Raw genomic sequence first — 21,508 nt, forward strand, 5'->3', positions numbered from 1 at the left:
AAGCCCTACGTTCACATTTCCAGTTTAAAATGGCTATTACTCATTGATATTCATATAAATGCCACTCAGTTATTAGTGTCTTTGCTGAGAGTTGGTTTCTGCTCAGTGTTGGGGACCTGCAGCGGACTAAGATGGATTAGACTGCACTGGAGGCCGGCTGGCTGCATACATCCATACAGGGTGCAGGGATCTTATGCAGGTTAGTCACGGAGGAGCTTGAGAAGATCGTATAAATCTACTCATTTTCTCCTTCCCCTCACTGTCCCACAGCAAATCTGTCAGTGTTATTGCTTTATTCTTGTACGTGCCGCTGCCTTTTTCCTGCATCTGCAATGGTGCACAATCAGTTTGTTCCCTGACAGCTGCTGAGGTGTCACAGTGTGTATGTGTGTGTGTGTTTATGCATGTGTTTGCGCTTCTGTATGCCTTGTTCATGCCTACCGGCCCAAGGGTCTATCAGAGTAAAGCTCCCTGCAAAGTACAATCTCAACAGCTCAATTAGCAGAGAGCAGACTGATCGTGCAGTTCAAATGAGCCCGGGGCATTACCACAGGCTCAGCAGCAGCTCAAAGCCTCAAGTCGAGACTGTTGGTGTGCCGAGTGTGCACAGATCTGTCCAAGGCATGGTTGTAGGGAATCAAACGAAACAGTTGAGGTCAGTCACATAGAATGAAATATAAATCCTCCATCAGTCGTGATTACCTCTACACAAACAGTGTTTGTAACAGCCACATTCAAAAGGCAGAGCACAAAGCCTGATGTCAGAGCCTCTTCTTGGCAACATCCCACTGCTTTCCTGAGCTCTCTCTTATGTCTTTGTCGTCTCAATTGAATGAATCTTACAATTGTAGAGGTCACCAAATTCCCATTGTTTTACTTAACTTAAAAGATCCTTAACAGCAGCTGAAACTCTGATGTTTGCTGACCTCCGGTGGTCTGTCATGTACAAATGTGCTGCAGGGTGTGGTTACAGGTGCAGCAGACTTGAAACTTTGAACCAGTGGAGATGTTAAATGACTTGTCCGGCCTTAACACAGCATCTGAACGAGTTCATACAGTATAAACTGTATTGTTAAAGAAGATAGTACACATGCTTGTTTTACCAATACAAAAATGTATTTGTATCCCCTGCACTGGCCAATAGAAAGAGTAACAGACATTGCATCTAGAAGTGAAAAGTCGATGGAAGTTGGACTGAGGCTGCCTTTACACTACAGGCCTTGATGCCCAATTCCGATTTGTTGCCAGTATCTGATTTTTTTTGACTGTGTATTTACATGTTCTATCAGAAGTGACCCATATCTGATATCTGCATTTACACCTGCTTTGCTTGCGTGAAACAACCCGCTGAAGAGGAAATAAGCTAGTGATTAGGTCACGTTATAATTCCATAATAATTATAAACTAAGGTGAGTCTGGTGTTTATAGTCTGAGTTTATATCCAACACGTCACTGTTTACAAAGTGAACATCTAGTCTGTCCTTACAAAATAAAGTTAGTGAAGTGGCTCCGTAACCCTAACCCTAACCAATCCTCACAAAGCCTCTTGGACACATCTGTGTACATTGTTTTACCTCTCTTGATTTGCTCGTTTCAGTTTTTGCTGGTAGGCGAACATGAAATCTGGTGTTTCTCTTGCGCTCGCTCTCTTTCACACTCCCTTGCTTGCCCTGGATCCGCATATAAATGAATGTGAAAACTAGAACTAGAGAAGAAAAACAAACACACGAACGGACACCATGAAGATGAAACACTGTAATAATTCCTGTGATAGTGACCACAGCTGGCCACAGCTGGCCACGGTAGGCTAGTCCAGGTCAGAACCATGTGTCAATCACGCTACAGAGGTTCAGTGAAAGGTGTGGGCACGGGAATATTACATTGATGACGTATGACACGCATTGCCAGGAAAGATCCAATGTGTCTGTTTAGACTACAGAAATACTCTGACCCGCCATAAATCAAGCCTCGTCATTGGTTCACAACACTGGCCATATTGGCCCAAGTGCAAGTAGATATATTCAAAACATAGTAGTAATGTTTTAGCATAATCTATCATCTCTCGTTGTGATGATATTGCCCTACTCTTTGGATAATGTATGTCAGATTATACACATGACGTTTGTAAATGAGTGTCAACCATGACTCTGTATTGAGTCAGTAAGCTGCACTTCCACGGCGTTGTTCACAGAAGCTCACAGTAATAGTGTACAGTCCCAAAGAAGATTACAGCCATTGAGTGGAAAGCTTAGCTTCTCAAGGCTCAGATTACATTCACATGGGTAAAATATACAGAAGAACTCGTATCTGTTTACAAATACAGATCCAGAAACATTGCAGTAGTCCACACAGTCAACTTTAACTTTTTAACCTGTTAACATTTTTGCGGAGCACGAGCTTTCAAGTCTTGAAATGCCGCCGTTGGGCGAGTTGTGTTGCAGCCTGAAGATTAGCTGTGAGACACAGTGACACTGGTCTGAGTTTGAGTTAGATCAGTGTGTAAAGCAGCGATTATCTCTAAACCACAGCTGTTTATACAGAAGCAGTGGCTATGTCACTGAAACCATCAGTGTTTGTTTTTTTATATATATATATATGACCAATATACAAAAAAGCGTCTTTTACTTTGTTAAGAACAATCATTTAAAAGCTGAAGGTTATTTGAAGGACTTATTTGACGGAGGTGTACTGTATGAGGTGTATTGATTATTTTGGAATTGGTCCAGATATCTGGAGGAAACAATGGATTAAAGGCAGCCGGCTCAGAGGGACCGGAGCCACAATGACACGATGCCCAGAGGTGAACGTGTTCTGGCAGCGAGTGAAAATTAGCACCCGAGATATGGAACAGAAAGTGGAGTACGGTTGCCCCCGGTCACATGACTGAACTGCAGCCATCTCCAGCTCCTTCTCCCACCGTCCCTCTATGAAGAGTGACTTCTGGCCACAGCTCTTTGCTGCGACATATGTCTGCCTCCGCCACGCAGCAGGAAGTGCCCTGGCACCGCCTTCCTGTACTGCTGACGTCACATAGATCCTGCATGGCGACCAAGAACAGACACACAACTCCCTGGTCATCTGCCATTTCTCTCAAAGCTGGAGAAAACCCAGGCCACAATACTATAGTAGATCGGTGTAGAGCTGGATTAAAGCAATATGCAAATGACAAAACAACAGTTGGTTGCTATGGGACGCTCTTAAGTACATATAACATTTCCACACAACTGGTAAATGTGGAGGCAATGCATGCAGTTTGTAATCCAAACGCATTGCATTTCAAGCACATTTTTTTCTATATCTGCATGGTTTTAAGTTATATACAGTACATGTCAAGTTGTGTTGATGCTGAATGTCCTATACTGTATGTATGTCACCTGTTATCTTGCAAATCTGTTCATAGCTGTTCATCTAAGCACTTCCTCTAAGGAAAAGATCAGAGTCTTGCTCCAACAAGAAAAAGTCTGCAGTGACTTTTGAAGCCCAAGACCCAGTGTGTTTAATGTGTAGACATTAAACTGAACATAAAATTGTTCCCTAAGTTAAACCAAAGTGCTTTTGTTATCCAAACCAGACCCCCACGTGGCTCGGTCTAGACAGGTTACACTGGAACTGTGCCAGTGGTGTTAAAATGCAGTAGGGAGGCAGAGGCAGAGACAAGTGGATTCAGGACGTAGCGAAGGCAGATGGAGGAAAAAAAAAAAAAAAAGAACTGCTCCAGTTTTAAGAAAAGCCTCGGGCTCATGTTCCTGCAAAGACAATCAGGTTTTGCTTGTGTCTGACTTACATTTTGTTCACTTGCAGCGCCGTGGCTTGAAGGATGTGATCTGTCAGACAGCAGAATGAATGCTTCAAAGGGTGTTTTGAATTTAAGGTCAGGATATTGAACTTGGTGCATAATGAGAAAAAAAGACAGAATACAAGCTAGGTCTATTCAGGAATTATAGCACCACAGCGACCCACCCAAAGGTGTGTATAATTACCTCTAAAGGACGTCACTGTGTGTTTTCATTCATTCTTTTTTCAACCATAATATACATAATATGCTGCTGTAGTCTAATCTATAACAGGAAGCTTTTCCAGTTCAAACAAACCCTGTGGCCTAAACGACCTGATCCTGTTGTTGGAGCTGCACTGTAGAGTCGTGCACCTGTAAAGAAGCAGCTATATATCAGCTTTAAAACCAGGTACAAGTTCAGCTTCCTTTGAGCTTCACAAAACATTTCAGCTGTTTATGTCAGCCATGATTATTGCTATTGATTTTTTTTGCACACTAACCGGACCTGGGAGGAAATGATTGACCTTTCGGCAATAGTCATCTGAATTTGACTTATAGCTGCTGGTTTGAATGAGTCTAACTCTATAGCTGCATAAATTAGCGTTACTTATACGTAGTGGAGGGAACTTCACTTTTGACATTAACTTTTTGACATTATCTACTTGTTTTTCCCCCACATTGATAGAGAATGAGGAAAACAATGATGCATGTTCTCTGATGGTGCCAATCAACAAACTGAAAAGTCCCGTGGACAGGAATCAGTTTATCACCTAATTTTAGGCTGTCACTTTGAGAGAGATTAAACTCTCAGCTTTCAGCAACACGTATGAAAAATGAATGAGCTCTATTGCCTTGTTGACTACCTTTGACAGCGCCCCATAAATCAATCGACGGGCGGTGTCCCTGATTATTGAGAGGAAGACTCACAGGGGGCTGCACCAAAAAACCCTCTCTGTGGCTGCGATACACAACAACCATGTGCTGATAGTTGCATTGAAATATTAACAAATTAGAAGTTGAATCAGACAATAAACTCATATTGATGTATTAGACCTTCATTTTTCCATTCTATCCGAATCTGTCACAGCTTTACACTGCATGTCAGACCATTGTTTTACACCCACACGAAAAAGCTGGACCTGTTGCCTTGTGTGGATTCTTTGATATGTTCAGCTATAATTACACTGGATAGACTGATCCCAGAGGTGAAATGACACTGCTCCAGCTCTCTTGGTGTGATGCAATCTGCAGCAGTCCCTTGGATGTTAAGCAGATGTGCTGACAGACATCTCTTTCTTCTTCCCCACGGGCTGCTATTGGCAGCTCTCTCTGAACTGTGGCGGCATGTCAATGTCTGGTGCAAGTGGGCTCAGCTATCATGTATGCGAACGCATGCACCGACTTTTATAAAGTAGTTTCATCTATAATTAGTATATAAATCAATTTTTTCAAAGCTTTTTTTGAGTCATGAATCTTACAACTACAGTTATGAACCCCTCCTTTGCTTTTTATCCCAGTAAATATAAATTATGTCACTACTGCTGTGACTTTTTATGGATTATGTTTCTTTTTCTTTAGACTTGTTTGCCAGGTTCTTGTTTAAAGCTCATTTACTTCTTGTGCAGATAATTTGGGCAATTTGTGGTTCTGTATCTTGCTGAAGGCCAGTTTGAATTTCTCTACCAACTGAGCCACAGCTGGCACGGATTTCCGACCCTCCAGGCAGCCATTTGGATGAGCTTCTCATTGATAAATATACCCAGTTATGATTATTATTACAATATTCAGACCTCCTTTACCTCATGCATTGTGTTATTCAAGAAACATGGTAATCACATGGTAAGGTTGCAGGGCCTTCCCTGTTCTGTGTTATTGACCTTGCAGGCAGAGAATTGGAAGAATTTTTGTTTCAGTTGAAGAAACTGCCAAAATTCAGCAAATCTTTTTCTGCATCATCTATATTTGTCTGTTGTTGTGTCTCTGGGTTTGATTTTCCAGCGTAATGCTCTGCTGTCGCTCATGAATACAACTGTGTTCGGCAGCCAACTGAGAAATGTTGTCCCACCAGACACTTAACACACATGAACGAATGAGAGACTTCAGAACAGAACAGATTAGCTGTATTATTATGCTATTATGCAGAGCACAAAAGGCAAAACAGCACAGATGAATAAATAGTGACCCAACCTTTATCTACCATGAAACACCTCTAAAACAAGATTTTAGATTTCATTGTTTTTATAGCACTACTGGAGTGGCTGTCCAGAAAACAGAGAGGTGGTCATTGGCAATTTATATGCAAGACTACACATGGAGCCTCGACTGCATGGTGGCCCAAGAGCCTGAAAAATATAAAATTATCATGGGTGGCATGTAGGTATAGATGTCAGTCAGAGGCCTGGTACCTCAGCGGGTAGCAGAAGATTACTTCAGGTTTCCAACTGGGACCTTCTGTATTAATAATGCATGCACTCCCTGATATGTAGGGCACTTTTCATGCATTCACCACACAACATATATAAATAGTCGCAATTTTATTTCACTTGTTAATTACGGATGAAAGCATTCATTCATTTTACCAGCTGTCAGCTTTTGTCATTATGCTTATTTCTCATTACATGTGTTTATTCTGTAATTTATTATAATTGTCTTCGAATTAGAAGAGTTAGAGTGTAACTGAGCAGCGGGAGCGTTCATTGACTGACATCTCTTTTATTACCCTCGAGAAGCCAGGCTGATGGCAGGATGTTTTCGGAAATCGATGCAGCTGACAGGTGAGCTGTCGACAAACCCATTATAAACCCAAATTACACAGTCTTATTAATATCTCCTTCTGCAAAAATATATATAAAATGCCTCAACACTCAAAATTAAAAAGAAGAATTCATCTCTGATTATTTGAAAAGAGAGCAAGATAAATACTCATTATCGCTCCATTGGACAGATTCACAAATGAGATCAAATTACATGTCAGAAGCATATGAGTTACTTGCGGTGTCCCACAAGGGTCTGTTCTAACACCATTCATTTTCACCTGTATATTTTCCATGCAGTGTGAATTGGATAAAATGCCAGAGTTGGTTTAATTCTGAACACCACTGGAGGGATGAACACTATTTTTCTGTCTGACATGACAGTACAAAAACAAGATCTCCCATTGGTTTTCATTTGGCTTGAGGTCTGGAGGACTGTAGCATATGATTCACATCATTTTCACACTCATCAAACCATCCAGTGACCCTTTATGCTCTGTGGATCTGGGCATTTGCCCTGCAAAAAAAAATAAGCTGAAAGAATCATACTGAAATGATATCTGTCGACATGTGATGTTATCCTGTGCTGGCCAGCTCTGCGGTACTGCCTATTGCAGGATGCACTGAAATGTCACTGGGAGAAAAAAAAGCCATTTTGAAAGGATTATATTAGTCTGAGCTCTTTGTGGTGAGTGATACTGCTCCTATAGATGGATCATTGCAGCTAAACCTTTCAGCGTCAATCATAAAAGCAGTACAATGGCTTTGGCTTGTATGTTTCACAAGCATCCCTTGTTTACCTCACCTGAACTCCAAATAGCAAAGTGGCATATCAGTGTATCAACTAGAATAAGACTCATGTCTATGTTCGACCTTGACAAAGTTCCCTGATTCACTTATTTCTTCTTGAACGTGCATAGAGGCTCCAATGCATCCCTGTGCGAAGTGGTATTTCTGATATATATTGATCATTAAATCACTTCGAAATGACAGATTGTGCCTGTCCATATAGACCAAATGCTCATATTGGCCGATGTAATTAGCAGTGAAATGACAGTACGTGTGGGCATCTCTGTGATTATTTGACGGCTCCGAAGAAAATAAATCTGCACATTGAGTGGATCTGTGCAGTTATTGTCACTCTTGCTTTGAGGCTTGTAATTACCACCACATCATCTGCTGGAGATGGCGAAGCAGTTTATTAGATATTCAAAGTATAAGTCAAACCATCCATCTAACTTATGTGAAACCTTGGAGAACCTCACACCTGACAACAAATGGCCATTAACAAGAATTGCACCTCGAAACAAAAAATCTAAGTGGGATTACATTACATTACTTTGCTGTGATGTGGTGTTCCTCTACCATGACCCTGTCCATTTAGAATCATTTATAGTAAATCAAAAGCAAAAATGTGAATGTGTGTGTTTGATTTGTGTAGCAGTATTTTAGACTAGAGGATAAAAAATTCTAATCTTGTAGCTAAAATATTGCAGGTCATTTGCCTGGCAGTGTTTTACATTCAAGTCAAAGATCTGAATACCTCTTGCACCACAGTCAAATTGCAGTAGCTGTCTTTACGATGTTACAGCCTGCCTCATCAGCTTCACACCTGTCTGTTTCTCCTAAAGCTCAAAACTTAACACAGTTTCCAACCAAGATGAGGGCGGGAAATGATGATGAAAAGTCATTGGCTCGTCCCCATTAGGTTGTGAATTTGAATGTCTTGTCATTCAACCTGCAACATGAGAGTAATGACACGATGTAGAGCTGAGTGACTGACTGTATATAGCTGGCTGCTATATCTGCTGTTTAATCTGAATTCATCCAGTGAGTCCTTCTCTTCTTTCTTTATATAGTTTTCTGCAAACCTGCACTGTCTTATGTGTGTTGTTGACTATGAATGGAAGACATTACCTGAACCAGCTCCTCTGGCTTCTCAGTGTGCAAAACTCAGTGATCAATTCTTCTTTGCAGCCTGATATACAGTAGTTTATGGTTTGATATATAGTTACTGGGCATATTCAGGGCTCCAGACTAACTTAGTTTAATAGGAGCACAGTGGCCCCTAACTTAAAATTTTTAGGAGCGCAAGCAGAACATTTAGGGGCATGCACCGTAAATCGTCTTGCAAAGCAAAAATCCACATTTCCTTTTCATTCATGATCCTCACACACATTGGCCTGACACCTGTGGTGACAGACTCCAGATTCTTTGAGTCACCTCTTCCATGTTTCACCAGTGTTATAAAAAAAAAAAAACGTAAATATACTGGTTTCATATGTGCAAGTAGATGAACATTTTGCCTCAAATTTTTTATGGGCAGTCTGGAGCCCTGATATTTCATGCAAATTTTAGGACCTTTACTGTGGAATGAAGATCTTTAGTTTGATCGGTATCAAATAACGTTGTACAGTCAGGGTGTGGCTTAAGCACACACCAGCTCTTAACTTCCAATTTCCCATCTCTGGCCCCGCCCCCACACACTGACCTTGTATGGCAGGACGACAGCAGAGCCTCCGCTGATGCCCACAATGGGCACGGCCGTCTGAGTGGAAATGAAGTCCAAGATCTGTGCCACGGCCTCCGAGCCAATGTTGTCCTCGAACACCACGCCATGGACTCGGTTGGTGGAGAGGGTGTCGCAGATGCGGGTGAGCAGCGCCCGTGGGTTGGTGTTGTTGACCAGCACAGTGATGGGGTTAACCTCCAGAGGCAGGTCCATGAAGTTCTCCCGACTTAACCTCCCCTTAATCTCCGTCTGGTAGGCCGAGCCGCTGAACACCACCGCCACGTTCACCGCGGGCGAGGGAATCCCGAACGGCCGGCCCGGACAGCAGGGGACGGTGCAGAACAACAGCAGCAGCAGCAGCAGCGGCGGCGGCCACCACGGGGAGTCGCTCAAGCAGCCTAGACGAACGCCCATCTCAGTCACCTACTGCCTAGAGGAGGGGTCAGCAGAGGGGATTGACATGTTAGATACACAGGGCGAGTGGTTGTCATTTTTCCAAAATGTTGTGATAATACGCAGTAATCCCAGCTGGCCGGCCAACCAAAGTGCCTTTTGTTTAGAGTTGGCTTATTTTGATTAATGACCTTTTAGCTTCATCTCTGCTCAGTGTGCCGGTCTGCCTGCCATAACTAAGACAGTGTAAGAGCCCATTAACGGAGCCCAGAGTAGTATTTTTAGAGTGTGTCAGCGTGCAACATGAGGCTGCGGCCAGGCTGTTGCGTCTTAGGGTGGCAGCTGCCACCCTGCTGCTGTTGTATTCTGTGGTCCAACCCAACAGATGGTGTCCAGTGTTTAATGCAACAAATGGAGAACAAGAGGATTTATAATTTTTCTCTCGTGACATTACTTTTGAAGCTGTTGCTTAATTTTTCAACGGCACAAAGCATTCAGACGTAATCTGCCAAAGATCTGCATTGACGGGTTTTTTTTCCGGCTGTGCTGATGAATTCACATCCATCATGTCATTACTTTGACTTTTAGCTTTTAGAGAAAGTTTTTCATCTCTTGTTTTTTTAAACTAATGTTTTAATTACTTTGTCGGAAAAGTCCATATCCCCAAGTTGGGCTTTTGCTGCAAATGCAAGCTGGTTTTGCTACACTGCTTCACTAATGGACTGGATTTCCACCAGTAACATGTGGCCAAACTGTCTTCATTTCTTCCAAAAAGCTAATTGCTTTGCTTTCTGCCCTCTGGAAGGTAATGGAGGAGAAGCGGCGTGGCACAACTCTGTGATGTCGACCCCTGTAGCATTAGTTTAACATTCACATTGTAGCCAGACAGTGGTTTGTGTTGAGCTGTCAGACAGATTTAGGCTCTTTGTCAAATCTGTCACAGTAGTGTTTGTGGCCCTGAGGGAGTGCTGCACACTGGTCCCCTGTCACAGAGATCTGATCCACCATGTGATGGAATCCCAGTGGGGTGAATATATTGTAATCCCTCGGTAATCCCTGCCAGGCGTCATGGCCTACGGCTTGATTGTAGTGTATAAACTTATCAAGAGATTTGGCTATTGCACAAGGCCCATTGTAGCTGTGTGGTGCACTTCTCTTTATGTGTTACTTCCTGTGTGGGGCCGAGCAGTGAGCGGCTCCTCATGGAGAAACGCAGGCGGGCTGCAGAGGAGCAGCCGCGCTCAGTCGGTGTGTCTCTAGAATATTCATCATTGGATTGTTTTCACAGTCATGTCACATGCTGAAATCCAAATGAAAGACACCGCACATGCGTGGGGAGGGCTGTATATGCTGTGTGTCCTACATGTGATTCTCCTGGTAGGTGCTGCGTTATAAATCATTTTCTAAATTGATTAGTCCCCACCGCGAGAGGGCATCTGCCACATTCCTTCCAATGACATTAGCCATGTTTCAGCTGCGACAGCAGTGGAATAGTTTAGGGTTAATGTCTTTGACGGGGACCAACGTACGTGGTCAAAATGCTTAAAAGCTCTGACCTTCCACGTGTTTAATCAAGGCAGGGGAACAGCTGAGCGGATACGCCGAGGTCGAATCGTGCTGCGGTGGATATAGAATTAAAGCAAACAGAGAATGAGTCATCAATAACTTTCGTGACAAGGCCTTGTATTGTCAGCATGCCATCTAATACCAAGGCAGCGGAGTAATAACATAGATCGGAGCTTTTAGTTTTGTACCTTATTTAATGTTTTGCTTCTTTTCAGGACCGTCATCTAAGCTTTGTGAAGCGGCTCAGTTGCTGTAGATTTGCTGGGCACTGACCCCTAAAACTCTAAAACTCTACAGTGATACATAAAGGAAAGAGGCTTTTCATCTGTGCTCAGGCTAAATCCTCCAAAAAACATTCCTGTGTATACAAAAAATCTGAGGGCTTGGGTTTGATGTAAGGGATCAAAAGTCACGATGGACATCCATGGGTTTTTAGAGAGGATGTACTGTATTACCAACCAGGTACGTCCACTCTGAGTTATCACGACACGATGCAGCCAGGTTGTAACAGATACACAGCACATACTGGAGTTGAGAGACAGGTTGCTGTTTGCGTCATGACGCTGCTACAAACTGGATTCAGCATGAGTCATACTGTACCTGGGGACCCAGAGGGAGGAATCAATTACTCCTAAAACCTGCCATCCTTATGTGTATCTAGCTGCGCCGGTACCACCTATTTGACGTAATCCTCTTACAAACCTCCTCCTCTTTTTATGTAATTACGTTTCCACTAAATATCACCGCACTTCCTAATAATGTAGTTACAGAGCAGTTTTTTTTCTAACATGTCAGGTTGCATCACTCTGAGTGAGCTCATAGTTCAAGACAGACTAGCATGTTGTATGTATTTCAGCCTTTTGTGTGTTTTTCGTTGTTTTTTTTTGCTTCAGTTCACATGTTCAGTTAGTCGACCAAGGACCTTTCACTTTTCTTTATGTTGTTTTTCTCCCCTGGGCCTGTTTAATGCCCCTCCCTTCCCTTCTCTCGTTGAATTTGATGAATTACCTAAACATAAAACCAATGAAAATGTGGCTTTAAACTCACTGAAGGCTGCACAATATGTCACTGATAACTACAAACACCTGCTCTGGTCGTTTGAACATTCACACACACATCCATCTTAATCTTTCCTGTTTATATTTATACTTGAAGTATTTTTTTTTAAACAGTAAAACCCTCTGATCTGCCCTAAACCCATGAAATGACAAAGTGTAAATATATGTGAAAGGAAAAGCTCCTATGTGGATGCATGCACAAGACACATGAGTCAGAGGATAAAATAAACTCCTCATCAATGCACAATATACACATTGCCTTTAAAAAAAAAACTACCACATGCACCTCATCCTAAAACAGAAATCACATCTTTAACCTTAAGTGACCAGCATTATGCCTCTTAATTTGAATTGCAAACTTCATTCAGCAAGTGCATTTGTGCAAGTTATTTAGGGATTATGTCCTGAGGTAATAGGCTACGTGAGAGGGTTTGAGAAGTTTGTCTTCATTATGTGAGTATTTGAACTAGAGCCAAAGCAATCAGCCAATTAATGAATTAATTATTTTTGATGTTTATTGACATTTCATAGACTAAATGTTTAATTAAAAAAAAGAAAAAGTGCCGCAGATGATTTTATAATAGAAAGATTTGGCAGGAGTTTGAGCAGATATTTGTCTCTTCGGTTTGATTTGCTACACACGTGCCAAAGTCAATACTGGTACAAGGAAACCTAGCGATGTGACTGAAGGAGCTGCCTCCAACCACTTCCTGTATGAAAATAGTGAAAATAATCTAATGAGAGATTAGATTTTATTTAACTTGTCAGAGACTCATTGGAGTAGCAGCCATCTGCTCTCACCGACGCTGTTTGTGTTCTCTATCTTCACAGTTGTTTGACTAACAAACATTTAAGATGTGCTTATCCCCCTCTAGTGGGTGACATATGGTGGAGGCAGTTCCTTTACAGAATTAGCTGCCAGGAAGTTCAGATAAAGGCTATACCTCCAATATAACTGCTGCTTCTTTTCAATCACATGATTTATTCTCCTTGTGCTTCAGTCTGCGGTGCCTCCACACCATAACGACATCTGCACAGTTTGATAAACTGAACAGGCGTTAATGCAAATATCTGCATCTGCATGTTCAGCCTCTACATGCGGTACCCGCTCCTGTAAATTGAATACTGTTGATAAGGTAAATAGACTTTTCTGCACATATTGATGCTTCCTGCTCAGTATGTATGGGCTCTGCAGACTCAATATGAGAACATTTCAATACACATATGCTACAGAATATTATTATCTAATCTTTGTGACCTTGTCTCATTCAAATGAATTATCATATTTCCATTTCAACGCCGTTTCTTGGCCGTGACCAGTTTCCACACAGTTCGTATTCAAGTCTCATCCTATTGCATCCTGTAAACTCAAGTTGTCCGGCCCTTCATTTTCTGATAGTGACCATATGAGTTGTGTCACCACATAAAAAAGCCGCCATCTATCGATGAGGTGCTGCTGAGGTGTCAGGTACTCCAACTGGTTCCCGATCCAGCTCATTAACGTGAGGCTGTAGCAGTAAATACATCTGGCTGAGAAGTGAGGTCTCACCGGCGCAGTGTTTAATGACTGCTTTTATATTCTGGGCACGACGCCTCTGCCGCAGCTGTTTAACAGTGTGCACCTGTCCCGTCTTCTGCTACATGATCAATACGCTCGTCCGTGAATCTGCAGCCTGCTGCGTCTGCGGCTCACATGCTGATAAACTCATCCTCCTCTGTGTCATTATCAGTAAAAGTGCTGACCGTCCGAGCGCTCAACAGGATCTTCTGCGAGGACAATTTCTTGATATCGCACCCTGACAGCCGTTCATGACTCCGTGACCTTTACTTTGACCTCTAAAGTACAGGAATCATAGAGAGACTGATAGGACTTCTCCTCAAAACCACCTCTCCTCTCACCTCCCATCCACTTCACCTGCAACGTTTTGTAACTGACAAAAGCAAAGTCACACAAAACAGTAAAGTTCATATCCACTTTATAAATAAGTGAAGTAGCTAATTAACTAAAGGAGCAGCAGAGACATCCACTGAGGATCTGCTGCGTCACTATATAAAATTATTCTGTAATAATAATAATAATAGTGTGTTCATATTTGCTTCAGTCCCTCCCAAGAAACACAACATAAGTCATTTGTTATAATGTGTGAATATATCATACATGTTGATCTATGTTTAACTAACCTGCAGCACGGTCTGTAAATTATGACAATATTTTCAATGTCATCCGATGTGGATGGATGGTTTCAACAAAATGTTGGAAGTTCAACACATTAGACTTGTGTTTATTTTCTCTTTCCTGCCATTAATTAATATATTGTCTTTTAAAACAAAGCAGTCTGACCTTAAGTTGTGTCACACACTTTTTCCACTTTTTCCTTGCTCATATGTACAGAACATTGAAAGGATTATTGATAACTCGCCACAGCAAGATGCCATTAGAGATTTAACTGTAGGGGATGATTGATAGAAAAAAAAAAGATTGCGGTCATTATTTTTGAGCTGAAATGCATTGTGAAGTTCGGTAGAAACTCATTTGAGGCCTCAGCTGTATAAGTTTAGAGAAGTTGATGTGTCTTTTAGCAGCGGATTTCTCTCTTCGAGCCTCAACAAACAGTGATTGATTGCTGAGCTGTGGGAGAAGGACAGGAACACAAAGGGGGAGTTTCATAATGGAAAGACGACAACTTTGGAAGGTATCCACTTGAGTTCAGAGTCAGACAGCTGCAGACTTGTATTATCATATTTTTTCTACTTAGGGATGGATTGACTTGAAACCAGGTGGGATGTTTTTGCTGAATACATGTTCTTTGGAATGTGTTAGAAATAAATTATCTAGAGCAGACTGGATGTGAACAGAAGGCCTTGTAGAAAAAAAGTTTTAAAAATCTAAAAATTGATCATCTTGTTCAGAGTTGAAGGGGGTTGTAACATATCCCAGCATGCACTGGGTATAGCTGATTCCCATTGACACATAAGACATATATTGACATGAATGTAGTTTCCAAAATCGCAGGAGCACCTTTCAAGGGAATGAAAGAAAAACAACAGTGTGAAATGTCACCAGAGATTATCGCACTTCATAAATGTACAATACATTACATGACCATCGGATTAAAAAAAAAAAAAAAATTAGATCAATGTCTCTAATACTTTGGCAACACTCTGTAAATTTGCCTCAATCAGGATCAGTGCTAGAGCGATTTATGTGGGAATCACAACTCTCACCTCGACCTCAGGACTCATTTACCTTTATCAATATGTTTAACTAAGCTGTGATTTAACACAGCCATGCTAATCTCTTAAAATCCACGGCCATTAATCTAATCTGTAGATTAATCAGCATCATGAGTATAGCGTGAGAAAAAAAAGAGGTGACAAGCAGAAGAAAAAAAAAACAGTATCCAGAAATACCCACAGTTTGACATAGTTGGCGTGTGTCCACTGCTCCGATTTCATGTCAGATCAGAGGTATTTTGTGAATTTAGTTTTCGCTGCGAGCTGTAATTCACCCACAGTTTCTCCGTGCTGGTCTACATTTGTCATCTGAAGTATCTTTGTGACCCATCTCTGATAAACGAAACAATATCTGCAGCCAGAATCATAGATATATCTGCCGCCCAGCATCTGTCTGTGACTCTGCCCCAGCAGGTGTGGGCCAGTTGTTGTGGGAATACTCAATCAGATCAACTCCTGTGGACCTAAGGCAGATTGTTATCAGAAATATAGCCACATCTCCAGCGTCTTATCCCTGTTCCATCTTTGTACATTTGCTAAGAGCGCAGAAGGCACGAGATAAATTGAAACCAGGCCAAGGCCAACCAGGCTTTGACTTCGCTGCTCCTCCAAATCAACTTATAATGTTTAATTATAGGCCACTAGCATGAGCAAAGCAACAAGCGTCCCTTTAACTCTGTAACATTTGTATTCAAACGCATGGAGACAACAACTTTATATTCATGAGACTGAGCCTGGCACAGCTCCACATGGCCCGGCTCTGAGTAATAGGAACAGAGTTAATAAACAGGACTAGACCACTTTCTCAATCGCAACAGTCCAGATACCAAATGTTAGAGTGTGCTGTTCTACAGTCCGACAGAGAATACCTATTACCAAGTCCAATAACAATTCTCTGGAAGACATTTTTCCGACATACTATATAGTTTTATGTCGGGTGGTGTTGGATGCTCGGTTCAGGATCACTTCTGTCAGTTCAGCAATTCAAACACCAGAATAAAAAAAATCCAGATATGTATTGGAATCATGGTCCTCGGAGTTTAATCCTAATGACTCTTATACTTTGAAATTAACACTTAAACATGAACTCATGGCAGCATAATCAAGTAATAAATAAGACCGATAAACATGTAATACAATGTGTCAGTATGTCAGTGTAGTCTGAGATGTCCTTAAAGGGCCACCATACTGTAGATAAAGACTTTCAATGTTGAAATTGTTAATCATAGTTGGAAAAAAAAAGTTGGAAAGGGCGATATCACTATACCTGATCATGGATAATAAATATATGGCTCCACGGCCCATTAGACGAGTGCATGCTTTATAATTTTAGTGCCCCAACCAGTAGCAGTCGGTGAGATTTATGTGCTTGTACCTTTCAGCATCAAATGGAAGTGACATACTTCTGCTGCTGAGACATTTAGGAAACAAATACTGAAGCCAAAGCTGAATTTAGCAAACCTCTGCGGGACGGCAGAGAGTGCGCAAACAACTCTCGCAGCCACGCCATTAAGTTTGCAAATAATCTAATCAAACATTAATGCATTCCTCTGTGTTTGCTCACAATCCCACAACTTCACAGTTTGTGTTAATTCCAGTCGCAGTCTGAGAACATCTTGCTGTTATGGTTCTGTGCTGCGTTTTTCCACAGATCACCTGCCAAACAAACTCTGTTTCCAGCTCTGTGATGTCTCACTCTAATTATCTACAGTTGAAATTTTAGTCGTCTTTTCCTACATCTTCTCCTTTCTTTTTTTTAATACTTATTTGCATTGAGTTGTTCAGGAGATCAGTTGTAAAAGTCTCATTAAATGTGACATGGTTGACTGACTGATGTCTTGTGTGAATGAGCAGTGGGAGGCGGCTGATTAATGTTGCAATCGAGTCAGTAACTTCAATTTTCTTTACAGATATCTTTGAAAAGCAACAAAGGAGAGATAATGTTCTTACAAGTATATGGACAACATCATAGAACGCTTTTCACATGACCTGGAAGAGATTTTTAAAAGTATGTGGAAACATAAAAGTGAGCCGTGAGCTGCTCAGAGCTACGCTACGGAGGCTAATGAGATATCTTGGTTTCCCTCATCAAACTCATCAAATACACAATCCAACAACTCCAAAACGCTCTGGTGGACAAGTTGTGGCCTGCACATTCACCACGCTATGAGATAATAACACAACGTTATGAGACAGAGTTGTTTTAGAGATAAATACAGAGACTGCTTACTGAAAAACTGCCCCTGATGGGAACGCGCATCAGCGGTTTTGCATGAATTTACCTCTAAAACAACTCCGTCTCGTAACGTTATGTTATTATCTCATAGCGTGGTGAATGTGTGCATTAACTGCACACGACAAGTGATTGATCTGCCGTGAGATGAAAACCTGTCTGTGTGAAATCCCTGTATAAATCTGATGTGATCTTTACTGCAAATTATGAAACTAGACACTTTAACACACCTTATGTGTAAATTTTGGGACTCTACGGCGAGTAGAACTGAAATACGTAGATGACGATCAAAAACTCATGACAGCTCATGATCTGGAAGTTTTTATCATAACTCGGCTTCTGCAAATGGAGTTCTGCATGTGGATGCAGCGCAGCTGCTCTGCTCTCACCCGCGAGGCTGCAGCAGCTCGGATCCGAACAGGAAGCTCTCAGCTCTTCATCTGGAGCAACACCTTGTCCTCCCGCGGTAAAATGTGATGATCCCTCGACCAAAGCAGACCGCCGGCACCGACCCGTACCACAGAAGGACCGCGACCACCAGTGGGGCCGGTGTTCCCGACCTGCTGTGGCCGACAGACCCTCACGTTCCGCGGCGAGAGGCTGTGACACGGCACGGTGCGTCTGTGTTATTGTTGTTTAGTGTCGTCCCCCCCCGCCCCCGATGGTGGTTTTGTGAATAGAAGAACAATTGTTGTATATATTTATCTTACACGAGCCCTTTGATCCAGAAATGCGAGTGTCAGAAGAGCGACAGGCACAAACAGAGCACATTTCATTAAAAAACGCTGTATCTCCTTTTCTAGAAAAAAAGGAGGGATTTTGGTGAAACCCAGCCATGTTTAGCTTGACTTTTCTCAGGAACAGAGGCACGTAGAAACAAACGGTTTGTGGCCATTTGAAGCATAAAGTTTCACCTTTCAAATGAGCCACAGTATGTGTCAGTGGCAATAATATAGAATACACTGTGGCTCTACAAAAATCGTCAAAAATGGTCTAAATTGCCGGTACACTTGACTAAAACTTTGGAAAGGAGCGCGGCACTCAATGAGTTAAAGGTAACAACCCTACTGCTATGACTATAGGTATTATGGCAATGGGCCAATTTGCCAAAATGTTGAACTATCCCTTTAAGAGCCATTAATATCACAGGTTCGTCATCAATGATTTAAAAGAGATTTCACTTCACTCACACTGTGTTGCAGTTTATTTTTCAGGATTAAACTTTAACTGAATGCACCGGTGTTGGGTGACTGACACTGGGGGGGAATCTTAATGAATCCTGTCTCATCCAATCAGCTTTGTTACATTTGATTTATTGCCGTGGGCAAATAATAATATTGTAATGCGGGGAATTAGTTTGAACATCCCAGTATCCCTTTGCAAATTTATGTTGAATGCCAAGTGCCACTATACAGAAAACCCTGTCACTTTTATGTAGCGAGGTGAAGATGTAGGGGCTGCGGTCCGACACAATGACACCGTCCGCTGTTACTCTTATCAGACGTTTGTGGCTCTTTCTTTGGGCTCATTTGGACAAAATGCCATTGATTGGTCCATTTCTCTGAAGGTCAGGTTAGAGGTTTGAGCCGGGTCTGAGTCCCCCACTCCCCCCTGTTGGCCATCTCCACACCTGTCTGCTGATTTACTGCTCTGTTCTTTATGGTGTAGTTTTCTGTATCGCGGCCATGTGATAAATGGCACTGTCACGCTGTCATATGAGAAAGTATAAGACCGGGTCCCGGGGTCCGGCAGCTCTTCCTGCCGAGGTGCGCCCCAAAGTGAAACCGCGACATGAGGCTTTGTGGTCCAAACCACCCGTGATTTATCTGTTTCTGCTGACCCCTCGGAGACAGAGGCACATCAAACAGATTCACTCAGTGATATTAGTTTCTGTCACAGACCCCCCCCCACCAACCGGCCGTCACTTCTGCCACTGGCACTGAAGACATATTTAAGACATGCACGCCTCTACATTAACTGCACACGACAAGTGATTGATCTGCCGTGAGATGAAAACCTGTCTGTGTGAAATCCCTGTATAAATCTGATGTGATCTTTACTGCTGAGGGGGCCAGAGGGGGGTAAAAGTGAAAAGAGAGAGGGGTGGGGGGGTTTCTAACATGAAATGTCTTGTACATTTTCACATACAGAGACAGAGAAAGAGGAATCAGTTGAAGGCTATTGAGGCTTTGGGGATGGTGTCTCTGTGCATTAAAGGATTTAAATATTCAGGAGGCAACGAGCTGAAGTGAGCAGTTGGATTTCCTGATTCTATAGCATCAGAGGGGTTCGCCATCAGCAAGTTTTAAATGCCACAGCAGATGGAAAGCTGCGCAGTTTATTACAGCTACTGTCTCTGAAATCCCATCTAGTGCCGGAGCTCGAGCTGCCAACATATATGACACAACCTTGAGTCCTTTGTGTTGCCTCACATTAAAAACAACGGATCAATGCGGCTCAAACAAGATCTTCATTTACTGTACGTCAAAAATGCAGAACACCTTTCTTTCCAAGGACACGGATCCATGTGTTCACTTGTCATTGGACAGATGTTTGATATATATCTCTCCTCTTTTGCTTTATCACCTTTATAGCGGGCGTCATGTCACTCCATCAGACGCCGTTCGCTCCGTCAGCACACACCGCGCCCGAGTGAGATTGAACAGATTGTACGTGCAAGTGTTTGGAGGGTAATAATCTTTCGCGAGGCTGCAGATTACAATGGTGTGGTGAATGTAATCCATTTTACCACAGCGCATGGGGCGGATGTTTACCTGCTGAGGCTTTATTCATATTCCTACCCTGACCCTGCCGGCTGACGATGACCTGGCTGTAAACTCTGGTGTCGACAGGTGACACTGAGGTTTGGAGTCTTGTGCTGATCTTTGGTGCTGTAGCCCCCCGCGCTCGGCCACATGTGTGTGAGTGAGTATTTGGAGCAGGGATCAGTGTAAGACCCTGGTTAAGCTGAAGCCATGGCTGCCCGTGCAGAAGAAGACCTCTCCCCCCCTCCTCCCCCTCTCCTCTCTCCCCTCTCCTCCCTCCTTGCCCCCATCCTCCCTCCTTCCTCTCCACCCCTGCCACTGGTCCAGCTGTCACCAGTTGACTCGGCGGCTGCCCACACATACAGCTGAACTATGTCACAAACACACACACACACATGTACACATGCTCTAATCCACATATGAGCATACCACTTTGTTTTTAATCTGCCCTGTGTGTGTGTGTGTGGCCTGGTGGTTGTATGTCAGCTTTAAATTGCACTCCCTCTTTCCTTTTGGTGTTTAAAGCTGCGGTGTGCAAACTGAGTGCAACTACAATTCATTTAAAGGGCCATATTTTATCTCCTGCCCCTGCTGCCATGTAGCGGTGCAGATGTGTGTCTGTTGAAGTTGTGTGTTACCAACCAGCTTTCTGCTGTAGGTAGGTGGAAAACCTGACAACCTTTGGCATGTTGCGGCATTATTGGCACGCTGGCACCTCTCTGTGTTATTTAAATTCAATTCATTCAACGACGATCACAGCCTTATGTGTGGCCTGGTTTCTCTTGTTTGAGTGACAGGAAGATCACCCGCCCACATTCCCTGCAGTGCTGTGTAGCTGCTGTCCTCCCGCCGACATTCCCAGAGACCCTGCACACTTCAGATGTGTTCAGATGCATAGATAATATACGTATATAAGAAGACTAGACGATTCACCTGACGCTGCTGCCCAATGACACGGCGTCGCCAAAGGGCCGCCATCCTGCATTGGTCTGCTCACTCCCCCCCAGTGATAAGCCTGTAAACAGTAAAATACTGTAATACTGTAAAATAACCAGAACTTGCTCAGTAAATTGGCCCATTGCCATAGTTCCTGTAGTCTTAGCAGTAGGTTTGTCACCTTTAAATGTCGGTGCAAGCTATTTTTAGAACGGCGGAGCAGAGCCGTGAGCTGCTCAGAGCTACGCTACGGAGGCTCATGGGATTTCTTGGTTTCCCTCAT

At 42.7% G+C, this 21,508-nt stretch overlaps 1 protein-coding gene across 1 annotated transcript in view; it reads right to left on the minus strand.

Annotated features, from left to right (window-relative positions):
* Positions 1-9,454, minus strand: part of grin2ca (glutamate receptor, ionotropic, N-methyl D-aspartate 2Ca) — a gene marked incomplete at both ends in the record, with an annotated part of 40,517 nt that extends 31,063 nt beyond the window's left edge. The window contains one exon of the mRNA XM_083976729.1: positions 9,020-9,454. Within this exon, the coding sequence (XP_083832855.1) occupies positions 9,020-9,454 (435 nt within the window). The remainder of the gene's footprint in view (positions 1-9,019) is intronic.
* Positions 9,455-21,508: the final 12,054 nt, after the last annotated feature.

This window comes from Trachurus trachurus (genome assembly GCF_905171665.1).
Source record: "Trachurus trachurus genome assembly, chromosome: 8".
Taxonomy (NCBI): domain Eukaryota; kingdom Metazoa; phylum Chordata; class Actinopteri; order Carangiformes; family Carangidae; genus Trachurus; species Trachurus trachurus.